This window comes from Cryptomeria japonica, chromosome 2, assembly GCF_030272615.1.
Source record: "Cryptomeria japonica chromosome 2, Sugi_1.0, whole genome shotgun sequence".
Taxonomy (NCBI): Eukaryota; Viridiplantae; Streptophyta; class Pinopsida; order Cupressales; family Cupressaceae; genus Cryptomeria; species Cryptomeria japonica.
This window is the reverse complement of record NC_081406.1, coordinates 325,604,406-325,615,948: the sequence shown is the minus strand read 5'-3', so window position 1 is coordinate 325,615,948 and position 11,543 is coordinate 325,604,406. Positions and strand designations below refer to the sequence as shown.

The 11,543-nt window shown below is 38.3% G+C and overlaps 1 protein-coding gene across 6 annotated transcripts in view; it reads left to right on the top strand.

The window, feature by feature from the left end:
• The first annotated feature begins 366 nt into the window (after nucleotides 1–366).
• Nucleotides 367–11,543, top strand: part of LOC131027200 (organic cation/carnitine transporter 7) — a 212,131-nt gene continuing 200,954 nt past the window's right edge. For 3 of the 6 annotated variants that reach the window (XM_057957197.1, XM_057957192.1, XM_057957198.2), the window contains exons 1-2: nucleotides 367–569; nucleotides 859–1,036. Coding sequence is in view for 2 of the 6 variants with exons in the window: in XM_057957192.1 (XP_057813175.1) it covers nucleotides 996–1,036 (41 nt within the window). In the remaining 4 variants the exon portion in view is untranslated. The remainder of the gene's footprint in view (nucleotides 570–858; nucleotides 1,037–11,543) is intronic. The other 3 variants (XM_057957196.1, XM_057957194.1, XM_057957195.2) reach the window with 2 other exon arrangements.

The following is an 11,543-nucleotide window of genomic DNA, read 5'->3' as shown; positions in this document are numbered from 1 at the left end:
AATTAATTAAAGACAAACATTTTCAGATATCTACACATCAAACAATATTTTTATAAATTTACATGTTTGAAATATTTTTAAAAATATATATTATTTTTAATATTAAATTTAATTAAAAAAATCAAATATTCATTAACAATAAAAATAAATAAGAAAAAAATTAAAAAAACAAAACTAAAAAAACAAAATTTATTATATCATAGACTATTTATAACCTCTAAACGTTAAAAAAAGATCGATATGTCTATCCACCAATGCATATAGTAGAAGAAGAAGAATAAATTTTCAGCGTCCACGAGACTAACAAAAGCATATATATTATATATAGTGGGGTCTTTGTCAGTCAATTTGAAACAAAACAGAAACGACGTGTATAGCTTCATTTAGGCCACCTTAATATCAGAAACATTTTAATAATTTTCCCTGTAAACGCACTCAGAGCTCTGTCGTTTTCTACAAATAGCTAGATAGAAACAGAAAGCTTGTTTGAGATTTAAGCCATTTAACAATCACAGCAACCCTGGTTTTACAAATTCAGTCTCTCGGGAAGTTGATCGATACGTTTGGCGGTAAGCTGTCTGTCATGGTCGAATGATACTCAATTTATAGATAATTCACAACCCAATTTGAACTATAAAAAGATTCTTTGTAAATCTGTAATCTTTCGATTGAAGTGTTTGTGTTAATAGCCATGGACTGTTTTTCTTACATTCAATATGTTAAACATAAGGTCTTTCTATTTTTCTTACATTCAATATGTTAAACAAAGGTTAAAGAAAAATTAAGCGCTCTACTAGGTTAGGGCGTGAATTATGTTTTCTGGGTCACTGAGATGGAGACTTTTGCATGCTTTGGAAGATTGTTGTTCGTTTCAGGAGGAAGATTTGAGTATGGCTTCGAGGTCTGATGCACTTGTAATTTGGGGTGGTGGGAGTGAATTTTCAAGAACTGTGGATATGTTTTCCCAAATTAATAAATGAGGAACATGATTTTTTATGAGTATACATAACATGCAGCTGGACAAGAATGATTTCAGGTGAACATTCCTTACGTTATAGGTCATTTGGTGGTTCAAGATTCTCCATCTACATAACAGTAGTCCTTAGAGGTTGTTGCTCCCAGAGATGCTCAATACATTTTATTCATGTGCTGCTCTGATGTTATAGAAAATAATCCACTATTCTTTTATGGCTGTTTGGTTTTTCCACTTGTGATTAGTTCACTGTTGCTCCAAGACTGTTTCAATTAGACAGGTTTTTCCTCAAATATCTGCAGCCTATTTAATATATGTTTGGCATTTTTAATACATTTTGAAATCTTATTTTGTATTTTTCGGGTCCTTTGGAAGATATATAGGTAACCCTGACATCCTACTGAGGGGATTGACTCAGAAGAGTTCCTAAAATTTTCGTGGTGTAAAACAGTTTTAAATTTTTATCACAAAGAAACTGCGACACTAGCAAACTGACCATCTTAAGAGGAAGTGTCCATTATGAGTGAATTCTGTACTGAGCTGCAATCCGAATAAGTTGACCCACTTGGAAATCAATGCCCATTGCTTTTAGTTATGATTTTTATCGATCAAGTGGAGTAATCCATCTGAAACTCATCTCTTTTGATGGTGAATAATTTAGGAGTAAAAGTGTCAGTAAACCAATATGTGGAAGTGTCGGGATTTCTCTTTAAGCATAATTCAGAAGGATGAAGTTTCAAATATTGAATAGACTCGTGATCTCTTTTTTCACAATAACTGTAACTGATAAGATAAAAAATATACCTTCCGTGTGATTGAGCAGGATGCATGAGTTTGTGTTGAACAAATTGTTGTGTTGCAACTGTTACTGTTAGTTATATGAAGCCCAACGGTTATTATGTTTTCCCTCCAATATCTCTTGGCTCTTCACATTCTGGATAATGATATTATGTCTGTTTATCATGAGCAAGCTGCTGCTGTGTAATGTAGAAAAACAATGATTAATAAAGAGATTTTCCCCTGCATCAAAGTGGATGTAACCTTTATGGTGAACCAATATAAATTCGGTGTTGTGTATCTCTGATTGTGTTTTGATTTTGTTCTTCATAATCTGATTGTTAATTCATTTATCTGCTCTTAAAATGATTAATAATTGGTATCAGAGCTCAGTGAAGAAGCTGTTTGGAAATCGGTGAAGAATTTCCCCAAAAACGGAGGAAGTGGATAATGGAGAATAGAGAAATTCTCAGGGTAGAACTTCAGATTATGGAAGGTGCAAACGGAATCACTGTTGATCAAACAAGACCTCTCACTCGCGCGGGAAGGAAAAGCCAAGAAGCCAATTATGATGACTAATGAGGAGTGGGAGAAATTGGATAGGAAAGTGAGAGAAACAATCTTTCTTCCGTTATCCATATGTTCTTTTTAATGTTTCAGTTGAAAAGACATCAAAGGAATTATAGGACAAACTCTCTGCTATGTATGAGATGGCTTCGACTTCGAATAAATTTTTCATTATGAAGAAGTTATACAATTTAAAATTGAAGAAAGGAGGAATCATGTCAAATCACCTCAACAAATTTAATACTCTGATTAGCCAACTGATGTCGGTGAGCATAAATTTGGATGACGAATCAAAGCCATACTGTTATTGTGTTCTCTACTGAATAGTTTGGAAGGTGTAGTGATGGCGATCAACACTTTGGTATCCGGCAAAGGAAAACTCAATTTTGATGATGTAGTTGGCACTCTTCTCAGTGAAGATATGAGGAGAAAAAATCAAGGGTCCTCATCTGGTGATGCCTTGATTTTTGGCAATAGGGGAAGGCTTGAAGAAAGGCAGAAATAACAATAGGAGAAATGTAATGCCCCACCAAGGAATCCTAGAGGATAAGAGAAAAATACTCATAGAATGCATGGAAATGTTTTTTTTGAAGTAATAAATTGTCATCATGCATAACATATACAATTATAATCCTCAAACTTCATGTTAAGATCAAATTGGCAATAATCGACAATGCACATGCAGAATACTAAACACTTGAAACTCTAAACGAACAAGGGGATAGGTTTCCCTAACCTTAGGAAAAGGTCCAAGAGGTGATTAGGACCACGCAAGACCACCCCTGAAGTTGCAAGACTCGAATTGGCAACCAAGACCAACTACTAGGTCCTAGGTGTTACGGATTTGCTTTGATGAAACCCTAGTTGCAAATGGATGCTCCCCACACCATCCAAACCCAAAAAAACTACTCAAACCACCTCTAAGGTTTCCTTGACGTCACTACCTTCGTTATGCATCTTTTCCAGACTAAACGATATAGATTAGTTTTTGAGAATTTGCACAAGTGTCCAAGGACAGTTTTCGGGAATTTGCACAAGTGTCTTGAGAGGATATTGTTGTGACGTTTTCACACATCGCCCCATTGCAAATGGGGACCCCCTTTTTTTTGCTTTTTAGATTAGGGTTTTGGCATCTTAGCACGTTGTCTCTGATTTCCCTTGTCTCTGCAAATGAGTCAAGGTTTCAAAATTTGAAAGTCACCAAAATCAGAAAAGTGAAGCAATGGTCGAAACAATGTTTTGATGTCACCGATGGTCTCAGATAGGTCAAAGGAGTAAAATCACAATTTCTCGGGGTCAATTCTGACAACTTGCTTTTTTGTAGGAAATTTGCTTTTTTGTTTTTTTTTCTAAATTTAGAAAGTTTTGTTTTTGGCATTTTGGAGCCAATCCAGGAACTTCCTTTTTCTAAATTTAGAAAGTTGCTTTTTGCTTTTTGAGGTTTTGGGTTGTTTCAGGTCCAGGGCAAGTTTCAAGTGTCAGGAATTTTTACAGGGGGCACCAGGTATGAAATTTGTTCTAGAAGATTTGTTCCAGAAGCTAAGTTGAAAATCATGGTGAAATGTTTAAGTCCAAGGTCACTTTGTTCAAATCCTTGAGGTTCCTAAGAAAAGCAAAATTTTCAGGCAAGGACCAAACATGGTGGAAAAGTTCCTTGGAACAGATGAAATCTGCTCATGCCTTGATCCAATTTTCCTTGCCTCATGCCTAAGTCCGCCATGGCATGATCAAATTCTTCTAGACATACATGGCAAGGCCGCCCAAGAAGGGGAGATGAAGGTGATTGAATGTGGAAGAAAGGTTTGGAATTTTGTCTAAGTGTAGCATCATGACAAATTCCTATCAAGACTCCAAGTCCGCTATTGGCAAGAGATAGAATTTTCCTAAGGCATAACCAAGTCCGCCTAGGTAGATGATATAGACTTCCTTGCTCTCATGCCCAAGTCCGCCCAAGAAGGGGTAATAAAGGTGATTAAGTATAGGCGATTGGAAGAGGAAAGGTTGAAAATTTTGGTTTAGTATAAAAAATTCCTAATCTAACCTTAAGTCCGCCCATGCCATGCTAGCATCAAAGTTCGCCTAGGCAAAAATTTCAAAAAAAAAAAATTCGAAAAAAAAAATTCCCTAAGCCATCACAAAGTCCGCCCTTGGTGAACAAGGATGAAGTTGAATAAAGAAATTCGCTAAACAAGGAAAGATGAAAGTAAAAAATAAAGCACAATTTGTCTAAGTGTTGGATCAAATAAAAAAAAGGAAATAAAGCAAAAAAGGTTTCTCAAAGGAAGCAAAGAGGGAGAATTGCAATAAGTTTTAAAACACAAAAACAATAAAACACAAGGTTCGATTTGGAAGCCGAAACTTGACTACATACATTGCCATTAAAATTCATTAAAACAAAAAAACAATGCAAGGCAGGGTTCGAGTTTCCTATAAGATATCAGTCTTGGCAATTCACTATTCACAATTTTCCTTCTATCCTCAAGAAGTTCGAACTTTTATTGGCATCTTTCCAAAGTTCTAGGAAAATTAGAAGTGTAATTGCAGGTTCACAGCGAGTTCTAAGGGAGAATTCAAGGCATTCAAAGACTAATCAGAATCTTTCTCTGAGATTTTTCTTCAATTCTTGTAGGTCTGAAGCACTTTCATGACAAAATTCTCAGATTTTGGGCCTCAAATTTCCTTCCCTTATTCTGAAATTCTGATAATCAGACCTGTGCTGAGGTTTTCCACATCAAGTTTTCGAATTTCATTAGAAGAACAAGGTTGCTTTTTTATGTTTTCTTAATCTTACAGGCATAAATTCTCAAAATCAGACTTTGTTCCATAATTTCTAGAATTTTCCAAGTCTGATTTTAGCTCCAAGAATCTTTTTCCAAGTCAGATTAGACTTAATTTCGTGATTTCAAGAGTTTTTTGAGTCTGATTTTGATTTCCAGAATCTTTTCAAAGTCCGATTTTCATTCCTAAAGTTCAAAATCAGACTCAATTTCATAACTTCAATAGTTTTTCCATGTCTGATTTCAATTTCCAAAACGTTCCTAAAGTCTGATTTTCATTTCTAAATTCATAATCAGACATTAATTCCATAATTTCCAAGTTTACTAACTTTGATTTTTCAGTTTCAGACTTTATTAAGTCTGATTTTGAGTTAAATTTCAAAATTCTAGTCAGAAAATCAGAGTTATTTTTCGAGAGTTCGTCAAGTAGACATCAAGTTTATTTCTCTAACTTAGGAATTTTTCATGATTTTTAAGAGATGGATGTCAACTCAGGATGAGATTTCCAGAAAGGTGAAGATGACAAAGGAACCAGTTGGAAAGATGATTCTACAACGCACGGAAGGACAACATTCACACTTCAAGGTGGAATTCAAGGATGAAAGGAACAAAGAAGAAGGACTTACACTCCGTCAAGACATTCAAGAAGATTAAGTGATATGAGGGCTCTACATCAACCCTGGATTTCTTTGGAAATCCAAAATCAAAAGATTCCACACCAAGGAGTGATAAGTTCAAGACGCATGAGAATGAAGAAAATGTTCTAATCATCTTGAATTTCCTTCGGATCAAAAGATATTGCCTAAGGCATCAACACTTCTTCATGATGAGGAATCAAATCTGCAAGGCAAGTTGAGGTGGCATCCCAGTCATCAAATGACCAATCCAAGGGTTCCAAGTCAGACATGTCCAGGTGCAATGAACCAGACTCAACAAGTGGCTCCTATTTTCTCATTGGCCAAAAAGAGTGTTTTTGCAAATAACCCTATTTAGGGTTTTATCTGTTGATCTTGGCCCTTGATCTTGGATCAATTTGGATCGTTGCTTTGTAATGGGGTGCCTATATAAACCCTCCTCCTCTCATTTGTAAAGGGAGAGAGATTTATGAGAAATTGTTGTAGTGATACTTCTTAAGTGCTAAGACAATTCATTGTTCAATTGTTGGTGAAATTTTGTCTACTTTTGCAAGTTAGCATGGTTTCTTGGCTCTCTTTAGAATATATTTCATTTTTAAGTTGTTAGATTGAATGAAGGATCTGATAGATACTGCTTAATGTGGAATGGATATGTTCATACTTTTGATAATTGGATGATTTTCAATTATTGTGCAAAGTTAGCCTGAACCAATAACAAAAACTTAACTTCTATCACTTTATTCATTGTTCAAAATGTTGTTGAATATGAGTGATATGAAAATCTTGTGAATTCCTTAGAAGATTGCACCATTCTTGTGTAGTTGTTGAATTTGGCGAAGCAAGAATTGGTTTTTGATTCCACTTTTGTAGTTTCTGTTTCTAGAGTTCATAGGATTAACTTAGGATTAGAGTTATCTTCCTAAACCCTTACCCTTTTTTTCCTTTTTTTCCAAGTCTTAAGAGCTCATTAAAAATCATTCCAAAAAGAAGAAAGTTACCAGTGTCAGCAATTAGTATAATCCTTTGATTGATTCACTCCTTGAACAATTACGTAAGTCCCCCTTGAGATTATTAGCATATCACAATGAACCAACTAAGACTATCCGCATTGAATCTGGAACCTTGGAGTCGTCTTTGTGATCACATAGTTCATCTGTTCAACACTTGAAGATTTTGATCAAGAGAGAATAGGATATCTCAGGTTATTTTATTATGAGTTTCACGTGCATAAAAAACACAATAGATGCTAGTGCAACGCTTTAGTTTCCCTAACCTGCACAAGCATCCTTGGGATGCATTGGCATCCTTTGGATTGGTGAACTCACATCATCGTCCTATGAGACATGCATTTGTCTGGACCAGTGTTCCACGACCTTTGGGGATAGGTTTCGGGGACGAGGGGACAAAGGCCCCAAGTTTGGGGATGGCGGGGGGACGACAGCGGGGTGGTGGTGCTGATATAGTTATACATATAGTACTTGAAAAACTAGTTTTGAAAAGATGTATAATAGTATAACAGTATAAGAATTACATTTCAAATGAAACTATAGGAAATTAGTAAAATTATAAAGTAGCAAAATTTGAAATATTAAATCTAAATACAAAGATTTCTTGAATGCTAATTGCTAAATAAAATTTGACAAATGAAATTGTCAAATTGGAGATTTCTATTATATTGAAAATATGAATAGCTGATGTCATATGAGATATCAGAAAGTCTATAAAGATGATTACATGATTCATTATTACAATGAGTAGCAAATACAGATACTAATAGCAATAGCATTACAGAAGACAAAATGCCAAAATGTCAAAACTCAAAATGTAGCGAAGGGAGGCCTCTAATCATTTGCAAACTCCTCATCACTGGAACTGTTGGACTCCTCAAGGTCCAAATCCCTCAAGCTCACACCAACCAGCCCTGCATCTAAAGTGGTAGGATCATCCTCATCAATCTGTGAAGGCTCCTTGGCTCTACATCCCATTGTGTCGTTGGACTCTCCTTGTACACAAGTATCTTGCGGTCCATGAGACGCAAAGCACTGTGTACAACCACAAGCTTCTCTGCTCTCTTAGAGGTAGTTTTGTTCCTCTTAAGAGAGTGGATGAAGCTATATGTAGATCAGTTCCTCTCAGCAGTTGAAGAAATGGAAACCTGGGATAATAGACGGATAGTTAGAGTGGTGGTCAAAAATTTCGGACCATGACAATTCCACCACAAAAGTGGGTCCTCCTGTGCCATAGTTTCTATATCCGTCTTTACCGCATCTGAATAGCCTCTAAGAGTGGCAAATCTTCCCCAGTCAATGCAAATTTTGTCGGCATCTCTAGAATCATACATCTTCTCTATGCGCCTAAAGAAACTCGCCTTCACCTCATCATCCCGAATCGGTGTCACTCTACCTGGTCAAGCCTTGTACTACTTAAGATTCAAGGCAAAGGCAGCCATATGCAGAGGAGTGTTCAACTTGTCCCATTTGCGTTGAATGATTGTCCAGATGTGCTCATTGTAAAATGCTAGAGAGGGGTCCTTCACTTGCAAAGAAGCCCTCATCTGATCAAGCATACACCTCTCCAAGGCTAGGTGCATCCCCATCTCCATATCTGATAACCTGGAATACTCGAGAAATGATGGAGACAATGTATTTCGCGTTAGTCCAAAACACATCACTCTTCACTATCTCCTTCACCCTTCTCCCCTACTCTGTCTTGGCCTTGGCCCACCTATTCCACTCATTGGTCATAGCCATGAGTTGCAATGCCTCTTTCAAATCAATCATTTTGTCCAAGAGAATGAAATAGGATGCATATCTGGTCTCAACTGGTTTCAAGAACTCCTTCGCAAAGGTCTTGAAGAGTGCATGTGAAGTGTGGTGGTTGCAAATAAACATCTGCACATCTCTCGTATCGCTGACCACTCCTCTAATCCAGTCAATCTTCCCCATGTCCTTGAGTGTATTGTTCATGGCATGCACACAACATGGGGTCTACTAAATATGTCTAAAGGCTGCCTCAATGAGTTTCCTTGCTGCTCTACACACATGGGCTGCATCTGTCACTACTTGGACCACATTTTGTGGCTCAACCTCCTCAGTAGCCTCCCTGATGACCTGAAACTGAAAATCAACATCTTTGTGATGCCCCATACAATCAACTTCTCTAAGGAAGTATGGGCCCTCTACACATGACCATGATGTTGATGAGTGGACAATGGCTAATGTCCGTCCACCCATCCATAACTATGCTGCACCCAAATGCCACCCAACATGCCTTCATCTTCTCCATCAAAATATTGATCTTGGAATAGCTCTTATCCAAGATCGAGGTCCTCAATTTCATCTCACTTGGTGGCACATATGATGGTCCTCCTTTCGCTACCATAGACATCATCTCCTTATAATAAGGAGACCATGCAACATGAAATGGGATGTCATTGGCAAACAAGAACTTGCCAATGGACTCATCTATTTCATCCTTCAGCTGCACATTAAACAAATCAGCTATGGGGTTACTCTGCGATGTGTGCAACTTGCGTTTCCCTGTCCCCCTAGCCTCTCGTGATTGGGGCATGGCACTAGAAGTGCAAGTGGGTGAAAGTCTAAACATCATTCCTCTCGTTTGCGAAGACTGTGATGCATGAGGAGAAGTATGTTGCATTTGTTAGCTTTGCTGAAGGGTTGCCCTAGCAGACAAAGTAGTAGGGACTGAAACATCTCTGTCAACTGGAATGCCCAAAGCTTGTTCATCTCAATTTTGTACTCTATATTTTTAGTTTCCTTTAAAAACTTACAATGATCCACACCTTTTCCTATCCAAAAAAGGAAGTGTGGATTCACTCTAGTGATGCTACCAAACCTTTCAACCCCACAAATGTTGCACTTCCACTTCCTTGTTCCCCCACCTATATGTGATGTGCCTTCTACTCTTGAAGCAAACTATCTTAGAGGAGATTTAGGATCATAAGCACCCCTAGCATATGGTGCCAACAACTCTGAAGGGCAACCTGTACTAGCTGGTGCACTCGCCATGGAACTAGATTGGGCTCCAGGATCAGCCCCTTGGTCACCCTCCTCATCCTCAGGTTCAAATTCTGAATCATTTTCACCGAGAATGGATTTCCATCTCATCCTCACTCATGTCATGGGAGCTCATTGTGATAGTGACATTGCATTTCACAAAATAAAAATAAAAATAAATTCAGCCTAGTTTAACAAATTGAAATACAAATTTGAAATTTCAATTTTGAAAACAAAATTTACAATTTATAATTTATATTATTTAAAATTAAAATAATAAAATTTGATGTTGAATCTTGAGGGCAAAATGATGAATGATATCATTTTGCCCTCAAGATTCAACATCAAATCTGATTTTGAGATGAATAAAAAAAACTGTTTACTCCCTACGGTGAGTTGTTCAAGTTCACAAAATAAATAGGAAGTATACACAGAACATATAATCAACAACTTCAATTATATTCAGACATAAATTAATAGTCACAACAATATGGCAGAAAGATGTTTCCTTTATTGCATTCCCAAAACTAGTACATTAACAACAACCACCTCGCCATGGTTCCCTTACATTGCACTATATAAGACACCCAGCGGTTGGCGAAGATGCCAACCATCACAACTACCGACTAACCCCTACGGGAACCAACGACTGTCTTATTACACAAAAACATAACTCAACAAAACTATAAGTATTAGCCTAATTACCGCCTAACATTAGCCCCCCCCCAAAAAGTAGTCGTCTTCCAGACGACGAAGACAAAATGGGAGTTGGTCAAAACTGAAACTAAGACTGAGAGGGATGAGAAGACGTCCTTGGGGTGGTAGAAGCTCGAGCCTGCCATCCGGATTGCTGAAGTTGCTTCGTGCGGAGACGTAGGTTCCTCTCGGCAACCAACTGTCGTTCATGAGCTATCTTCACCATGAGAGCTACCTCCATCAGATCCTTATCCTTTTGCTCTACCTCACGTGTTAGGACCGAGACCCTCTCCTCCAATGTCTTCAGCTAAATACTCTGTTCGGCCATACGGATCTTTTGTAGTGCAGCCGCCTCCTCTAGCTCAGTTCTAATCTTCTTTTTCACAGCAGCAAGTTCTATACGTTTTTCCAACTCCTTCTGAAGTCCAGCAGTCTCTTCCTTAGCAGCTCTTTGTTCAGCTTGGGCCCATTGCATCTGAAAATATAGCTCCCTGTAGGAGCTCTCCATACCTTGCAAGGTGGGGTCAAGTGCCCCCTGGCCGTGCATGATGTGTGTGCCTTGCCACGTTGCCACCATCTCAGGAGTCTCGGCTGCTGGCCAGCCATGTTGGACGAACTGTTGTGTGAACTCCTCCTAACATCCAGAGGTCATAAATGCCAGAAGCTTCTTTGCTTTTGGTAGGGCTCCTGCATCTACGCTTAAGGCCAAGTCGGCGATGCCTTGTGCTACCTCTGTAAAGCCCTGCAACTCCGTCATGAATCACCGAATGGATCCCACTGGGTCATGTGAATCTGCATGTGAAATGCAAAGACCTCGGGAGGGATCCTTCCCTAGTGGCGACTCCGTGTCCATCATCCTGTTCTCGGATTAGAAGCTCTCATCCTCCAAATTGATGATACTATGCATATTCTCCTGTTTTCCCTCCCCCTTCTTCGGGGTCTGCCCTATGTTTTCGATCCCCTCATCTTGAAACCTTCTCCTGGCCAATTGCCATTGTGCGTGGCGAAGGGGGAGGTGGTACGTGGGGTGCAAGGAAAAACTTCCCCAACCAACTGTCTAGGGATGCATCGACGTCTTTCTCTTGATCTATCTCCCTTGCCA